Source organism: Cynocephalus volans, chromosome 5, assembly GCF_027409185.1.
Source record: "Cynocephalus volans isolate mCynVol1 chromosome 5, mCynVol1.pri, whole genome shotgun sequence".
NCBI classification, from domain to species: Eukaryota; Metazoa; Chordata; class Mammalia; order Dermoptera; family Cynocephalidae; genus Cynocephalus; species Cynocephalus volans.
The window spans coordinates 52562432-52581133 of record NC_084464.1 but is presented as its reverse complement, the minus strand read 5'-3'; the positions used below and the strand labels follow the sequence as shown (position 1 = coordinate 52581133).

General features: G+C 46.4%; 1 protein-coding gene across 1 annotated transcript; it reads right to left on the bottom strand.

The window, feature by feature from the left end:
- Window positions 1–1586: 1586 nt before the first annotated feature.
- Window positions 1587–15300, bottom strand: LOC134379035 (trem-like transcript 2 protein). Its single transcript, XM_063098299.1, has 5 exons — window positions 15093–15300; window positions 6984–7304; window positions 3098–3524; window positions 1978–2077; window positions 1587–1688 (listed from the first exon to the last, which is right to left on the bottom strand). Exons 1-5 carry the CDS (start codon window positions 15142–15144, stop codon window positions 1587–1589), a joined length of 1002 nt encoding a protein of 333 aa, XP_062954369.1. The 5' UTR covers window positions 15145–15300.
- Window positions 15301–18702: the final 3402 nt, after the last annotated feature.

Genomic DNA, 18702 nt, shown 5'->3' with positions numbered 1-18702 from the left:
TGGGTCCCCAAAGTCCATGAAGCCAGGACTGCTGGGGAGAGAGAGGACAAAGCAGAGATAGGAACCTAAGGTCTTCAGTGCAGAATGTGGGGGAACCGGAAGGGGCTTAAGGAACCACACGAGGCATTTTCTTACTTCTACAACGTTCCTGTTACTCTGTTTTATTCCGAAAGCAATTTGAGAGGTACAATTATTGTCCCTTTTGCAAGAGACTAACATGAGACAGGCCTGGTGACTTGGTGAGGGCGACACAGTGACAGAGGGGGGCACCCTGTCCCTGTTCCTGGTCCTAACCTGTGCTCCTCATCTGGGTACCTCGCTGTCAGGCAAGGCCGGCTGTCATGCTGCTGGTGCAGGGTCACTAAGAGAGGCGAGCTCCTGGGGAGCTGTTTGCCCAAGTGAGGTGAGCAACTGCTAGGCACGACCTGGGTGGTGGCCACACCCCCTGACAGGGAGAACAGCTGTCTTAGCAGGTTGCTGGCCAGAGAGATGTCAGTGTGTGTGTGTTATCTGTCTGTGTGTCTGTGTGTGTATTTATGTGTGTGTGTGTGTGTGTGTGTGTGTGTGTGTCTGTGTGCGTGAGTGTGTGTCTGGGACAAAATCTGTCAATTCCCCCACCTGAGTCTTCCCGCTACTGCCCCATTATGGATGCAGGAAGAGGTCCCTTCTCCCTGCTGTCCCCAGGAACTCCCTTGGCCCTTCCTCTCTCCTCCCATCCATCCTCAGTGGCCCTGACTGGCTGTCCAGCAAGCCCAGGCTGTGTCACTCCCCAGTGCGTTATGTCTGCTTTCCCACTGGGATGTCCTTGGCTCCTGGCTGAGAGTGCAGATGTCACCTTTATCCCCAGTGCTATTCCAGCCACTCCACGGTAATGGACACATCTCTCTTGGGGTGGAATCCAGTCCACATTCTCCAGCCGATGGGGTCTCAGCTTTCGTAGAAGGGTCCAGCAGGAAGGTGGCAGGGCTGGTAGTGTGGGCTCTGCAGCCTCCCAGGACAGGAGTGTCCAGCTGTCCTGTCAGGACAAGCCAGACAGGGAAGTTGTGGACAGCTCTGGGGGCCCCTGCTTCCGCCCCCTCTGTGGCCCATATCTTAGTCACTGTCTCTGCTTCTCTTCAGAAGGGGCCCTGGGACACCAGCTGTCTCTAGGGCTCATCAACCCTGACCCTGTCATCCCCAGCCTACAGGGAAGCCTGCAGGGAGCAGACGGAGGCTGAGGGCACAGTGGTCCCGGGTGGGGAGAGTGGCTCCAGCTGTCCCCCTTCCCTCACCTGGATAGTAAGGGGTCCCAAGGTAGATGGGAGCTGAGCCTCTCTGTCTGGAAACAGCACTCTCAGCCTTCTCTGCCATCATCCAAGGCCCTGGGGCTGTGGCTCTGAGCAGAACTGTCCAGGAGGCTCTCCTGGGACATCCTGCCTGGTGTCCTCTGCTCTGGGCCCCTCCCCAGATTCCTGGCAGCGCAGGAGAACTCTGTGGCTCAGGAAGGCTATGGGGGTGCAGCACAGTGCAAATCCTCTGCATGTCCAGCCACACTGCTCATTTCTCCAGCTCCTGGGACCCCCTGGAAGACGTTCCCTAACCCCTACTTAAGTGGTCTCAGACCAGGCAGGGTTCCACATGGGCTCCAGCCTTCTGGGTGGGTCCCTGCCGGGTTCCACAGAGTTGCTGCACATGCTATAGCATGCAAGCAGGGGGGAGAGAGGTGAAGAAGGGACACCTTTTGCTCATGGGCCCGATGCTCCTGTGCCAGCCCCAGCCCCTTCTCTGCCTCTGCCTCCAGGTCCTTCCAGCTCGTCCCCCTAAGGGTAAGGCTGGGTGCTCCCGGCCGGGTCACCCTCCTCCCTTGCTGGGGTCTCATGGTCATCTTGACTGGACACAGGCAAAGGACACAGCACCTGGGGATCCAGTGTCACTGCCCTAGTGCAAGTGCCGAGAGCTGCCCGTGGTGGCTGGGAGGCAGCTTTACTCACGTCGCCTGTGTTTCTTCTTCCAAAACCCATAGAGCATGACCAACATCACAGGCACGGGCAGGAGGGTCAGCACCAACACGAGCACAGTGGGGTAGGAATCCCAGTGCCTGAGGGGCCAAGACAGAGGGAAGGAGATAAGTGCCCACACCTCCCACCCTGTTCATGTATTTCTGCAGTTGCACTAGGGGATTCTGAGCAGGGGACGACGCCAGCCGCAGAAAACCTGACGGCACCCTTCTTGGCGTACATGGCCCTCCGTCCTTGGAGTCCCAGCTATAGGCTCTTAGAGTTCAGGGGAAGACATCCCTGGCTGAGGGGGCATCTCTCTACATTGGAACATCTCCTCCATTATGCCCCTAAATCTGTTTATGGGTGAGGACAAGGACTCTGAGAGACCCCACATGTGACCAAGGAGATAAAGATTCTTGCTCAGCTCACAGTGACTGAGGATTTCTCTTCCCCCTTGTCCTCTGTAGCAGGTGCTCTGGGCATCCAACTCTGCCCCTGCCTGTACCACTTCCCTGTCCACAGATCAGCAGCACCTTTTTCTTTTATTTGGCCTGAGGACTTTCTCTTGTCACTGGAGCCCCTGTGCCACATGTGGCTGCCAGCTGTCTGCCGATAACCCATAGCAGCAGGATACAAATACCCAGCTCCCTTGCCCTCAGAGGGTATATGACCTCGATTCCAGTGTCCCCAGTGGGATTCAGCTCTTGTTGCACACAGTGGGAGGTGGCTTGATGAAGGACCCTTTATGGGACCCTTTCTTCCCTGCCTCACTTCCCCACCCTTTTCCAGTTTCCAAATAAGACACTTGCTGGACTCAGAGTCTGCTTCTCCAGGGGAAGCCACGTTAAAGCGAACCCTTTCTCACCCCCTAATCCCAGAGCCACATCCTTGCCGGGTTGGGGTCCATCCCCTCTCCCGTCCACCCACAGATCTTCATGCACCCCATCCCCTGCCCCTCACCCATCACCACCGTCCCTGTGTCACTTCCACTCTCCCACGCCCCACTCAGCAATGGCCATGCTGAGTTCCTAGGAGCAAACGGGGAAGGTCAGATGTAGGATCTGCACTTCCAGGTCTGGTTGGGCACCAAGAGCTGGCGCCACATTGGTAAACATCACCTCGGGTACCTTGTGGCATCCAGGTTGTTGAGGAGAGAGGTGCTGGTGTGGCACATCCCTGTGGAGGGCCATCTGGTGCTGCGGTGCCCGGCTATTGTAGAGACAGAGTTTGGGCCAGCCCAGGAGGGTCTGGCATTGCTGGGAGATATGACTGCAGTCTGAGGTCCCCTGGTCCTCCTGGACCCTGTGGTGCTGGTGCTGGTACCTGTGTCACCAGAGACTGTCTTGAAGGTCAGCCTCGTGGCCCCTGAAGCAGTGGAGGGCAAGGGTCTGTCCATGGTGAAGAGTCCAGGAGTGAACACAGTGATGCTAGTGGTCAAAAGGGCATCAGGACTGGTTGTGGGAGCTGGGCCCGTTGTGACAGCAGTTTCCCTCCTGGGGACGTTGGCCAGGTGTGTGGGGGGAGTGATCCTCCCAGTTGTGAGGGCTGAGGGAACAGAGAAGGGGAGCATTAGACTGACACGGAGGCCTTGGTGCTGGGAGCAGGCCCTGGCAGACACACACTTCTCTTGACAGCTGGTGAGGCCCGTCCTCTTCTCCCCTCCTTGACCTTGGGTCTAGGACTCCACTCTGCTGAGTGCAGTGTGTGTACTGAGCAGGTGAGGTCAGGAAGGAAGAAGTAGGCATAGTGAAGAAGGGAGAGACTTTCATAATTTCTGTAGCTTCACTGTTAGGCCACCTGTCCCCACAGGACACCCATTCCCCATTCCCATCTCTCTCATGTCACTTCCCAGACTTTCCTCACTCCTGGGGGCCACAGAGATTTCTACAGTGTTGTTGAATGGGGACTGTTCCAGCTGCTTCATAATCAGCAAACAGGGTCTAGAGACGAACACCCTGGGCCCCAAGTTCGACACATCGCTGCAAAGAGTCGGAGTTGTGCCCTTTCCTAGGGGCCTGCTAAGAGACGTCTGACCTTTTCCTGCGCCCCTCATCCACCAACCCAGCCCTTTCCCACCATTTGGAGGTGCAGCCTGGAGGTTGGGTGGAGGATGAGGAGAGAGTCGTAGGAGTTGGGGGCCTCACTCTAGCAGGGAGTGTAGGTTCTGTCTCTGCAAGGGATGAGCAAATGGGAGAGAGGCTGCTGCGTCCCACTACTGTGCAGGACATGACACTTTCCTGAGGGCCAAGTCATCACCATGGGAGCTTGAGCCACTTCTCTGGGCAAGGACGCCCAGAACGAGCAGCACTGGCGAGGCTGGACATAGAGCAAGAGGCTGGCCTGGCCTGCCTAGTTTCAAGCTTTGGGGAAATTAGCCCACTAGGATGTGCTGTTTCTCCCTGTGCCCAAGAGGCCCGCTTCATTCTACAGTCTGCTGAACCCCAAACAATTTATTTCCGTTGGGAAGAGATGGCCAGGCCCGGCAGCAACAGTTTCATCTGGGGCTGATGCTGATGTCCGGCATCTTCTAACTCAGCAGAAGGGACACCCCCAAAGAACCCTTCAAAGAGCTCACACATCGGTGCCTTGGGAGAGCCCGCCTCACAGAGGATCCCAAAGGGGTGTCAGAAAAGGCCTGACCTCCTACAGAGCGAGCACTCCTACATCACATCAGTCATTAAGTTGCACGACCATTTCTCTGTCCCTCCTTCCTGCTCAACACATCAACACAGGTGTGTGGGATAGGGAGGACCAGGAGGAGGTGACATAGAGGAAAGCCCCTTCCCCACTTCAGGTGTCTTGGGCCATAAATCTGGTCCTGACCAGGTTGAAAATCATCTATTGTCAGAGGGTTAGAGTTTGTAACTGGGCTGAGGATTCTTTTTATTTCCAAATAACTGAAAAAGTTACACAGCTGCAATCTCCACAAATTGCCCTTGACAGGAAGAAAGAGAATTGACACAGCACGATTGGGGGAAGTTAGAGAAATGAAAACCGTTTCATCTTTGTGACCCAGAATGAAATCGTACCCTTATGGAAGGAGTTCAGTGAACTGGGTCCCATGAACCTTCCTCCTGACGTCACCTTCTGAGCGAACAGACACCTGGCACTCAGCAGAACCCTTCCCTGGTCTCCATCAGCTCTCGAGAGGGGAGGACTGAGAGTGGGCTCAGAGATGGCCTTTTTCCCAGTTCCCACCCCATGGAGGCTGGGACACACTTGGGTTAGGGGACAGGGAAGGAGGACAGTAAGTTTCATCATTGTTGGCTGCTGCTTTGAGACTGTGTTGCCGGCTCCTCGCCCTTTCCTCCCTTATGAAGGTGGGAGGACCTCACGGCTCGGTTCTCGGTCCTCCTCTCTTCTTCTACACTGAAGGGAGAGCTGTTACATCCTCTTGAGTCTTATGGCAGCATCGTTGAGATGTAATTCACATTCTGCACAATGCACCGATGTACAACGTAAAATTCGATGGCTTTAAGCATATCCACACAGTTGTGCAACCATCACCACAGCCAACTTTAGAACATTTCGTCAACTCGGAAGAAAACCCCTCGCCCTGAAGCTATCGCCCCTCCGTCTTCCTTTCTTCTCCCAGCGCTAAGCAACCACTAATCTACTCTCTGTCTCCATAGATTTCTGCAATCCCGTTGATGTTAATACTATCTTTACAGAGATACTTTTAAATATACAAGGGTACTCTAGAAAGATTGTGGAAAATAGAACGAAAACATAACATGACCCTTCCCACGAAATCTTTGAAGACCTTCGTACACCCAGGTCTGACCTCCCGCTTGAGCTCCAGGCCGCTAAGCCAACTCCTGGTCCTTTCTCCACTCGGGGCTCTAGGAGGTGCTTTAAACCTAACGTGGCAAAGAGAGCTCTTGATTTCCTCCTCCAATCTAGCTTACCCTGCGCAATAGCTGGATCTCCTGATGCAATACAAGAACCTGGAGTCGTCCTTGATTCCCACTCTTGCTCTCCTCCCACCCGAGCACATCCTGTCCTGCCACGAAACGCACAAGTGCAGAGAAAGTCCAAAACACTTGGATTTGAGCCCATCCGCTTCTCTCCTCCTCTAGTGCACACATCCTACTGCACATCACAGTCATTTCCAGCCAGACACACACCTGGGCCACTCTGCCCATGCTCCTTCCCTCTTGCAATCCATCCTCTACAAATGTCCACCAAAGCCTTAAAAACAAGCCACATGCACCTCTCTAAACTCTCCTGTGGCTTCCAGTCACACTGAGAATAAAATCCAAACTCACAGCATGTACTTCAGGGCTGCTGCTTGACCCTCCCAGCTCATCTCTCGCTGCCCCACATTCAATACGGACCAGTCATACAAGCCTTCCTTACACAGGCCAAGCTCCTTCTCACCACAGGGCCTTTGCACATGCAGCTCTCCCCACGGAGTGCCCTGCAAAGCACCCAGATTTCACCAGGACAAGGGAACTCTCGTTGCTTAGGACTGTGCGGGATGTCATCTGCTCAGGGAGGTATTCTCTGACCATTGGTACTTCAGTAGCTGTCTCATCACTGTGTTACTTTCTGGTTCATCACACTGTTTGATTTTCTTAACAACACTGACTGTTATCTGCAATTGTTTGTCTGGATGAAGAGCCACTGCCTGTCATTTCTCATAGGGAAGAATTGTGTCTTTTTGCTCACCGCTGCCTCCTCCGAACTTAGAACAGTACCTGGCACACATAATAGGGACTCAGAGAATGTATGTTGAATAGATGACTGAATAAAACAAAGCGTAGAGTGTTCTGAGTTTGAATCTCATCTCTGCCACCTGCTAGCTCTGTGACCCTGCACAAGGTCAGAGCCACATGGGGCTTCTCAGATCTCATTTCCCTTGTCTATAAAGTAATGCCCATGAAAATATCTGTATGGCACAACACGACTATCGATGGATGTTCTTTTTACATTTGATGTTAGTGGAGTGCAGGGCAGGGAGGACATCCCTTACCCATTCCAGTGTCCCACAATCCTGCTCACCTGGAGACACTTCCAGCAAGATGCCCATCAAGGGGTACAGGGTCCCGGAGGTCTTGCGCATGCACCAGTATCTGCCAGAGTCCTGGGGCTTGAGGGCCGTCATGGTGATGTTGACCACCTTGGCCTGGGCATCGTCCTGCAGCACGTAGCTGGGCCCCTTCACCCAGCCTCGGGTGAAGCCAGGCTCACAATTCTTCTTCCTGATTTTGCACCAAACTTTGCCCTCCACACGGTTTTTGCGGCCCTTGTAGGAGCACTGCACAGACAGAGTCTCCCCTTCCAGGTACTGCACTTTGGTGTACACGCTGTCAGCAGGAGCACCTGGGGAGACAGGACTTGCTGAGCCAGGTGTGTGGAGAGAGCAGGAAGAAGGCATCGTGAGAATGGGGAGCTTGTGGGGAAGGGAGATGAGGTGGATGTTGCCCTGTTGTCATGGAACCCACAGTTCAATTGGGAATCACAGCCCTACCTTCAGGAGCTCTGCCCAGTGTGAAGGGGAGATCCATAGGCCCTGCTGTCAGCTAGTTCCTGTACTATGGGGGAGTCACAGCCTCCTCCATCAGGGAGACCCCAGTCTGATGGAAGAATCTCAGCCCTTGTACTTGGAGCCCCATAATACACAGCCCCTTCATCGTGGTCTTTTTTAGTCTAATGGGAAAGTGATAAGCCCTGTCTCCAAAGATTCCTAGTCTTGTGGGAAAGACTGAGATGCTGCCTTCCATGAAACAGGTGCAGAGACACAAGTCACTGAGTTCTCAAATTTCAGAGCACAAGCAACTTAGAGAGATGAGAAATCCCATATTTGGTAAAATGATGAGTGGTTATTTATCTCACTGATAGGTTCACTGTACTCATCTTTTAAACAGCAATCTAGGCCATGGGACCTCTCCCAGCCCAGGAGAGTACACATAGCCCAGAGATGCCCCCCCAGAGACTCCCGAAAGCTGCCATGACCACGCACCCCAAGCCACCTGCGTGGAAACAGGTAGGCGCTACTGCTGGACTCCCAGCCCAGTCCAGTCCCCACGACCCGGAGAGGCTGGAACCTCCTGCCCACAGGCACTGAGGTGGCCATGACAAATTTGCAGTCCTGACAGGATCCTGGCCAGACAATAGGGTCAAATGTGTGGATCGTGAAATCCCCTGCCACAATGACTAAACACCAAAGGAAAGATACCAGAAATATGAAAAATCAAGAAAGTAAACCACCAAAGGGTAATAATAACTCTCAATCTCTAGATCCTATCGAACAAGAAACCCTTGAAATGACTGACAAGGAATTTCAGCGATACTTCTAAGAAAACTAAATGAGATACAAGAAAACTCAGCTAGACAGCATGATGAAATGAGGAAAAGTATACAGGACCTAAAAGAAGAAATGTACAAGGAAATCAATGCCCTGAAAAAGAATGTAGCAGAGCTTGCAGACCTAAAGAATTCATTCAATGAAATAAAAAACACAACAGCCAGAGTTTAACCAGCAGGCTTGCAGAAGCAGAAGAGAGAACTTCTGATCTTCAAGATGGGCTGTTTCAAATAACACAGGCAGACCAAAAAAAAAAAAAAAGAAAGAAGAAAAAAGAATTCAAAACATTGAAGATAATCTAAGAGAGATAACGGATACAGATAACCTTAAGCACGCAAATATCCGAATCATGGGTATTCCAGAAGGGGAGGAAAAAGGAGACTGCATTGAAAACATATTCAACAAAATAGTGGCAGAAAACTTCCCTGGTACAGGGAAAGACAGATATTCAGATTCAGGAAGCTCAAAGATCCCCAAACATATTCAACCCAAAAAGGTCCTCTCCAAGACATGTTATAGTCAAATTGGCAAAACTCAAAGACAAACAGAGAATCTTAAAAGCTACAAGAGAGAAGCATCAAGTCACCTATAAGGGAGCCCCAATCAGACTAACATCATACTTTTCATCACAAACCCTAAAAGCCAGAAAGGAATGGGATGATATATTCAAAATACTAAAAGACAGAGATTGCCAGCCAAGAATACTTTACCCAGCAAGTCTATCCTTCCGAAATGAAGGGCAAATAGTGTATTTCTCAGACAAACAAAAACTGAAGGAGTTCACTACCACACGACCATCCTTACAAGAAATTCTCAAGGGAGTATGGGGTTTGGTACCTGAAAAATAACCACCACTGCCATAAAAACTCAAGAAAAATCAAAACCCACTAGTAAAATAAAAATGCTAACAATGAAGAGAAAAAAAAGTTTACCTACCCCAAGAACCCAACAAATACAGAAGACAAATAGTAAGTCAGAAAGAAAGGAACAAAAGACACTTAAGACTTCCAAACAAAAATCAATAAAATGCTAGGAGTAAATCAACATTTTTCAGTAACAACTCTTAATGTAAAAGGATTCAATTCCCCACTCAAAAGACACATACTGACTGGATTAAAAAGGTGGACCCAACTATATGCTGCCTTCAAGAGACTCACCTCACCTATTAGACACACATAGACTAAGAGTGAAAGGATGGAAAAAGATATACCATGCAAATAGAAACGAAAAACGAGCTGGAGTAGCTATTCTTATATCTGATAAAACAGACTTTAAACCAAAAACCATAAAAAGAGATAAAAGAGGCCACTATATAATGATAAAAGGATTTATCCATCAAGAAGACATAACAACTATAAATATATACGCACCCAATGTCAGAGAAGCCAGATTTATAAAGCAAATGCTATTAGACCTAAAGAATGAGATAGACACTACATAATAGCAGAAGACCTGAACACCCCGCTCTCAATATTGGACAGATCATCTAGGCAAAGAATCAGCAGAGAAACACAAGATCTAAACAACACTTAAGACCAATTGGACTAGGCAGATATCTACAGAACATTCCATCCAACAACCTCAGAGTATTCATTCTTCTCATCAGCAACTGAAACATTCTCCAGGATAGATCACATGATAGGTCACAAATCAAGTCTCAACAAATTCAAAAAATTGGAATTGTCCCATGTATTTTTTCAGATCATAATGGATTAAAATTAGAAATCAATAGCAAACAAAATTCTGGAAACTATAGAAACACATGGAAATTAAACAACATTCTACTTAATAATGTATGGGTCCAAGAAGAAATTAAACAGGAAAACAAAAAATTTATTGAAACTAATGAAAACGATGATACATCATACCAAAACCTGTGGGATATTGCAAAAGCAGTATTAAGGGGGAAATTTATTGCATTAAATGCTTACTTCAGAAGCATGGAAAGATGGAAAGCAAACGACCTAATACTTCACCTTAAAGAACTAGAAAAACAAGAACAATCCAAACCCAAAGTAAGCAGACAGAAAGAAATCATTAAGATCAGAGCAGAACTTAATGAAATTGAAACCCCAAACACGATACAAAAGATCAATGAATCAAATACTGCCATTTGCAACAACATGGATGGACCTTGAGAGAATTATATTGAGTGAAACGAGTCAGGCAGAGAAAGAGAAATACCACATGTTCTCACTTATTGGTGGGAGCTAAAAATTAATATATGAATTCACACACACACACACACACACACACACACACACACACAAAAAAAAAAAAAACCGGGGGTGGGGGGAAGAAGATATAACAATCACAATTACTTGAAGTTGATACGACAAGCAAACAGAAAGGACATTGTTGGGGGGAGGGAGGAGAGGGAGGAGGGAGGGAGGTTTTGGTAAGGGGCAACAATAATCAACCACAATGTATATCGACGAAATAAAATTTAAAAAAAAGAAAAATTAAAAAAAATAAAATAAATAAAATAAAATGCAAAAAAAAAAAGTTGGTTTTTTGAAAAGAAATAAAATTGACAAACTATTAGCAAGGCTAACTAAAGAAAGAAGAGAGAAGATTCAAATAACAAAAATTAGAAATAAAAAAGGTGATATTACAACTGATACCTCAGAAATACAAGAAATCATTAGTGACTATTATAAACAACTATATGCCAACAGATTTGAAAATCTGGAGGAAATGGATACATTTCTGGACACACACAAACTGCCAAAACTGAGCCGAGAAGATGTAGAAAATCTGAACAGACCAATAACAATAAAAGAGATTGAAGCTGTTATTAGAAGGCTCCAAACAAAGAAAAGCCCAGTACCAGATGGGTTCACTGCAGAATACTACCAAACCTTCGAAGAGTAATTGACACCAATTCTCTACAAACTATTCCAAAAGATTGAAACAGGCAATTCTCCCAAACTCATTCTATGAAGCAAATATCACCCTGATACCAAAACCAGACAAGGATACAACAAAAAAAAGAAAACTACAGGCCAACACCCTTGATGAATACAGATGCAAAAATCCTCAATAAAATACTACTAAAAAGAATACAACAACACATATGCAAAATTATACACCATGATCAAGTGGGATTCATCCCAGGGAGGCAAGGTTGGTTCAACATACGCAAATCAATAAATGTGATACACCATATTGATAAAATCAAGCACAAAGACCATATGATCATCTCTACAGACGCTGAAAAAGCATTTGTCAAAATTCAACATTCATTCATGATAAAGACTCTCTACAAGTTAGGTGTAGAAGGAAAGTATCCCAACATAATTAAAGCCATATATGATAAGCCCACTACCAATATCATCCTGAATGGGGAAAAGCTTTCAGCTTTTCCCTTAAGAATGGGAATTAGACAAGGATGCCCACTCTCACCACTCCTAGTCAACATAGTGTTGGAAGTACTAGCCAGAACCATTGGAGAAGAGAAGGAAATAAAGGACATCTAGATTGGAAAAGATGAAGTCAAACTGTTCCTGTTTGCAGATGACATGATCCTATATATCGAACAGCCTAAAGCCTCTACAAAAATACTCTTAGAGTTGATAAATGATTTCAGCAAAGTAGCAGGATACAGAATCAACATACAAAAATCAGTAGCATTTCTATACTCCAATAGTGCACATGCAGAAAGAGAAATCAGGAAAGCCTGCCCATTTACAATAGCCACCAAAAAAAAAAAAAAAAAAGCAAAAAACTTAGGAATAGAGTTAACCAAGGATGTGGAAAATCTCTATAGTGAGAACTACAAACCACTGCTGAGAGAAATTAAAGAGGACACAAGAAGATGGAAATATATCACATGTTCTTGGATTGGAAGAATCAACATTGTGAAAATGTCCATGCTACCCAAAGTGATATACAAATTCAATGCAATCCCCATCAAAATTCCAATGACATTCTTCTCAGAAATGGAAAAAACTATCCTAACATTTATATGGAATAACAAAAGACCATGCATTGCCAAAGCAATTCTGAGCAAAAAAAATAAAAAAATAAAATAAAAATAAAAATAAAAATAAAAATAAAGCTGGAGGCATAACACTACCTGACTTTAAACTATACTACAAAGCTGTAATAACCAAAACAGCATGGTACTGGTATAAAAACTGACACATGGATCAATGGAATAAAATAGAGAATCCAGAAATCAACAAATATGCCTACAGCCATCTGATCTTTGACAAAGGCACCAAGTCTATACACTGGGGAAGAGACTGCCTCTTCAGCAAATGGTGCTGGGATAACTGCATATCCATATGCAGGAGAATGAAACTAGACCCATATCTCTCACCATATACTAAAGTCAACTAAAAATGGATTAAAGAATTAAATATATACCCTGAAACAATAAAACTTCTTAAAGGAAGCATAGGTGAAACACTCCAGGAAGTAGGGCTGGGCAGAGACTCCATGAATACGACCCCAAAAGCATGGGCAACCAAAGGAAAAATAAACAAATGGGATTATATCAAGCTAAAAGCTTCTGCACAGCAAAAGAAACAATCAACAGAGTGAAAAGACAACCAGCAGAGTGGGAGAAAATATTTGCAAAATATACATCTGACAAAGGATTCATATCCAGAATTTACAAGGAACTCAAACAACTTTACAGCAAAAAAACAAGTAACCCAATTAAATAATGGTCAAAGGAGCTGAATAGGCATTTCTCAAAGGAACATATGCAGATGGCTAACAGACATATGAAAAAATGCTCAACATCACTCAGCATCCAGGAAATGAAAATCAAGACCACTTTGAGATACCACCTCACTCCAGTAAGGATGGCTAATATCCAAAAGACTGAGAATGATAAGTGCTGGTGAGGTTGTGGAGAAAAAGGAACTCTCATACACTGTTGGTGGGACTTCAAAATGGTGCAGCCTTTATGGAAAATGGTATGGAGGTTCCTCAAACAATTACAGATAGATCTACCATATGACCCAGCTATCCCACTGCTGGGAATATACCCAGAGGAATGGAAATCATCATGCCAAAGGGATACCTGCACTCCAATGTTTATTGCAGCTCTATTTACAATAGCCAAGAGTTGGAACCAGCCCAAATGTCCATCATCTGATGAGTAGATAAGGAAACCGTAGTATATCTACATAATGGAATACTACTCTGCTGTAAAAAAGAATGAAATATTGCCATTTGCAACAACCTGGATGGACTTAGAGAAAATTGTATTAAGTGAAACAAGTCAGGCACAGAAAGAGAAATACCACATGTTCTCACTTACTTGTGGGAGCTAAAAATAAATAAATAAATACACAAACAAATGGGTCGGGTTTGGGAAGAAGACCATAAATTAAACATGTTCAAATGTCCATATAAACTCCCAATGGAGTGTGAACCAAAGGATTCTACAATTATTCACTGTTTATCTACAATATCTTTGCACTCTACACCTAGGAATAAGATACGGTCCATGCCCTTTATAATCCACGGTCTCTTGGAGAGACAGCAGGACTGAGGGGAGTGGGTGACTCAGGACAAAAGAAGGAGAAAGCAGCTTTGGGGCCCCCCTACTCCTCTGCCCACCATGAGCTTGGCACTTACTTCTCTAATAATGTCACTCCAGAGACTTCCATAAACACACACGTAAAAAGACTCTCCCCAGTCGGACAGAATAGAGAGCTCACATACTGGAGTCAAAATAAGCAAGGGTTAAAATCCTGGCTATACTACTTAACTGTGTGAACAGATCAATGAACATCTCTGCTTCTTTATCTGACGCTTGGAAATAATATCACTCCCCTCACATGTTGCTGGCAGAATTATGCCCCGGGACAGTGCCTTGAACACAGTAGGTGCTCGACGCATGCTTCCTTATCCCAGGTGCTGGTGGCTCTGGACTTCCCCAGTGGATCCCAGAGCTGTGATAATCAAGGGCCCAGAACCTGAGACATCTTTCCCAGATTCCAATCCAGCTGCCACTGTAGATGAAGCTCTGAGTAAGGTAACATCATCTCTGGGCATCGCTCTGTCCCTTGCAAACTAAACAAGATGATCCAACTCAATCATCTAATGGGCGAGCCCAGGATTTCTTAGCACAGGAGAGACGCCCTTCTGCCCTGGCAGAGAGAGGGGCCTTACTACCCTCTGTGGAGATACAGAGGTGGGGTGACCTTGAGATGGGTCTTGGGGTTCTGTGTTCATATTTCACTCCTCTCCCAGGCCAGGGAGAGTGGGTTTTGCCAACCCCCACCATGTCCACAACTGAACAGGAAGTGGTAAGTTGGTTGCTATGGCAGTGAAGGAGGTAGGAGAGGGTGAGGCCCCCTCAAGGAGCATTGGTAGCTGTGGGTCAGGAGAGGCCTTTAGGGATTGGTCTCTCCAGCACAGAATGTGGCATCAGCATCCGAGAAAAAGTGAGTTCAAAGCGCACACACATGATGCAATGATTCCTGTCAGAACCAGACAGGGCTTTCTTGACAGACGCCACGTGAAGAGGGCCATTTGTGTGAGGAAACTTAGTATCCGTGGTTCGAGGCCCCGAGGAAGCCTAGCAGATAAAGGGGCCAGCGCAGTAGTGTCCAAAGCTTTGTCTTAGCTTGTGAGGCCTGGGTTAGCTTTTTCTGGGGTATTAGGGTGAAGCATTCTCACTGGTCTCTGGTAAAGAGCTACTAAGTCAGCCCCAACCTCCTCCTCCTCCCAACCCACAAAACATTAAATAAGGTAATTGGGCAAGGAAAATCAGGGAGGGTACAGGAGAAGGCTCGGAGCCCCTGCCCACGTTCCCTCCCTCAGGGGCCGTCTCCTCTCACCTGAGACGCAGCCCTGTAGCCACAGCAGCAGCAGCAGGAACGTGGGGGCCATGCCTCCATCCAGGTGGGCAGTCACAGGCCCGGGAAGGGGCCGGGGCACCCAGGGATCCAAGGTCAGGGCCCAGGCCGACGCGGGACGTGCCACCTGGGTCTGCCAGGGAAGGACCTGGGGTTCTGAAAGTGAAGTTGCCCATTTAGGGAAGTGAGGCAGTGTGGCACGCACCGCCACCCGCAGACCGCAGACCGCAGGGGCCCGCAGAGCCTATCGCGTGGGCGGCACGGGCGGCTGTTCCCACCCTCTTCCTCGGAACTTCAGGCAGGTGTGGCTGCTCCACCCAGTCTGGGGCGCCCTGTCCCCCCCGGACTCCATCCCGGAAACAGATCTACAGGGGTGTCAGTCCGAGGCAGGGGATCCAGCTAGGGGGCTGGTTCTAGAAGCTCAGGTACAGATTTTCCTGGAATCCTCGGCTCAGAGACCCGGGGCAGGGGCTTTCAGGCAGAGGCGGGGTATGTTGAACCGCGCATTTATCACATACACACATTCACAGGGAAGTTCTTGTAAACTCCCATTCATTCATTCATTCTGTGCAGAATGCGTTCGTTCGGACACCCTGCCTCTCCTTCTCCCACACTCCTGTTGCTCAGAAGTCACTCGTGTTCATTGCAGCAAATCAACTCCTACAGGCCTACACACAACTTATTTTTCTCACAGGGAGAAAAAGATGCAAATTGTGAGACTCAGAGCATGAAGTTTGTGTTCAGGGTGGGGTTCTTGTGCCCTAACATGTGGGCACGTACACGTACACGCACACACACTTTCTCTCACACACATGTACGCACACATTTACACACATTTTCTCTTTCTCTCTATATCTCACACACGTGCACACACAACACTCTATCTCTCACACACACACGCGCACACACGCACATGAGCTCCCTCTCCTTTTTGCTATGTACATGCCTCCTGGTCTCTGTCCCTCTCTCTGCCTTGCCTTGTGTCGTCTCTACTCACCCACAGCTCTCCATAGACTCCTACTTCCTCTTGCAGGCTTCCTAAAGCCACCCCAGTGCTTCCCCTCACCCACCTCTTTTCAAGACGCCACTCCCCCTACAGCCCCTTCCTTCCCTTGCTGGCCTCCCAGCAGCCCGCAAATGTGCCCCCTTGACTTCCTCCCATGCATCCCTATCTCGCCTCAACAGCCACCCAGCTCCGGTTGAAATGACCCAGCACTTGGCTCAAGACTCCACCCAGTCCCCAGGGCCGAGAATCAGAAGGATCGACTTCTGACGTCCAGTAGCTGTGTCATCTGCTCTTTGGGATGTGGGGACCTGGGTAGACCCCATGACTATGTGAGCTCCCCCTGCCCACCTATGCCACCATTCTTCTCCTTAGATGGGACTAAAAAACCCTCAAGCTTGCATGGCCGCAGTCTTAAACTGAGCTTGAACCCCAAATCCCAAGCTAAAGGAAGTTACACCTTTGCTGACTCCAAGCTTTTATAGTCTCTTAATGCACTCATTCATTCATTCGTTGTTCATTCTTACAACCTCATTGCTATGCAAGGAATGAGGCACTGGGAATATGAACGAGATACAGTTATCACTTTAGACCTCCCAGCTCACGAAAGATGTCTTATGCTTTCCTTATTCACCCTTCCTTTTTCAATGCTTCTTCCCCAGTCCTCAGAACACTGGGTTCAGAGGCTATCTCCCCATCCCAGCACATGGTGTCGGGTGTCTTCCTTCATACCTTACCCCATCAGAACAGTAAGTGGCTTCGGAATTGGGGGATTTTTCTCTGTGAGGACTTCATGTGCCTGGAATCAGTGGTTCTATTAAACCTCTGCAGTGTGCCCAGTGCTGGGTGAGGCATTGTGAAAAGCGTGACATTGTGATAGTTGTGTTGGTGAGGGTGTTAATATCAAAACATTCTTATTTGCTGATAGAAGAAGTACACAATGGACTTAATCTTTCTTGAGGGAAATTCAAAAGTATTTACCAAAATCTCTAAAAATATGTATACATTAGACTTTTATGTACAAAATAATTTAACCCAGCATTATAATTTTACATTATATTTATTTTTGTCATTAAATTAAGGCCTAATTTGCATACAGTAAAACTCGCCCTTTTCAGTGGACTGTTCTGGGTGTTCAATAAACCCATAGAGACGTGAATCCACTACTGTAATCGAGATAGAGAGGATTTCCATCACACCCTAAAAGTCTCCCCATGTCCCTTGATAGTCAGCCCCTCAGTCCTTAACAAACACTGATCTGGTGGGCTTTTCCTATAGTTTTTCGCTATCCAGAATAAAAATTGTACAGTATGTAATATTCTTCGTATGAAATTTAACATATAATTCTTCTATAGATTGTATTTTCTTGTCATATCAAAGAAATCTTTGCTTAACCCAAGGTTACAAAGATTTTTTCATAGCTTTATGAGATATAATCTATGTAATGTAAAGTTGACCCATTTAAAGTTTATTCTCTGAGTTGTACAACCGTCACCACAATCCAATTTTAGAACATTTCCATCACTCCAAAAGGAGGTTTCTGCCTCGCTTATAATGCTTATGTGTGCCTGCCCTGATCAGAATTGGATGCTTAGATAGTTATTTCTTTTAATTCTTCAATATATTCTTATTTAACATTTATGTCTTAAATTTAAAGTTTATTTTAGAGTGTGAAGAGAGGGTAAAATTTAATTTTTTTCCAAATAGACATGCTTGGTTTCATTTGTTAGATAAACTCACTGATGTGGATAACTCTCTTTGTGAAATACTAAAATTATCTGCACATTTGGACTGTTTCTGGCAAACTTATCACCTCTATTTACCTCTGGAGCTTCCTTAGTGAAATCTAAAGTGATCCACTGATCCTCAAAAAGAAAAAAAAAAAAGAGTGGAGAATGAAAAATGAGAACATTAGAAAAATTACCAAGTGCTATGCCAAAAAAAACCCCAAAGCCCCCCAAACACAATATATTGAACAAATCTTTTACAGAGAAATAAATCGAACAATCTACTACAGAGGAAGCAAAACTAATGGAAGAACAATAGTTTAAAATAAGTATAATAAAATTCTCAAGGAGATAAGGGACAGTATTAGGAACATGAAACAGGAGCAAGCAATAATGAAAAAGAACAAATTAGACATATCGATTATAAAAAGGATAATTGTTGAGAAAAGGAGCTCAGTGAATGGAATGATGGGTGAACTGGTGAGGAGTCAAGCAAGACTCCCCAATGGCATGAGGAGAGATTAAAGTGAGAAAAACTGAGAGGTATGGAAGATAGACACAGAAATGTCAATATCACGTACCAGAAGGAGAAAAAAGGAGTAAATGCAGGAAAGGGACTTTTTGAAGAAATAACATTGAAAATTTCTCAGAATTGAAGAAATATGTAAGACATCAGATTGAATGTGTTCAGAGAGTTCCAAATAGAATGGATCATTAAATACTCCACTTTAAAACACATTTTAGTAAAAATATCAAAGAGAAAATTCTGAAACATTCCAGAGAGATAAAATGGGTCAGTTAAGACAAAGAAAACTAGATTGATATCAGACTTTTCCATAGCAACACTGGGGTAAAAGTAGGA

What these genes read in the sequence shown, in the direction of transcription:
- LOC134379035 (XM_063098299.1), bottom strand. Translation starts at nt 15,144, where the DNA reads ATGGCCCCCACGTTCCTGCTGCTGCTGCTGTGGCTACAGGGCTGCGTC. An exon ending in CTTGCTGGAAGTGTCTCCAG is followed by an intron (nt 3,525 to 6,983) that starts GTGAGCAGGATT and finishes CTGTTCCCTCAG; the next exon opens with CCCTCACAACTGGGAGGATC. An exon ending in GGTTTTGGAAGAAGAAACAC is followed by an intron (nt 1,689 to 1,977) that starts AGGCGACGTGAG and finishes CTCTCCCCCCTG; the next exon opens with CTTGCATGCTATAGCATGTG.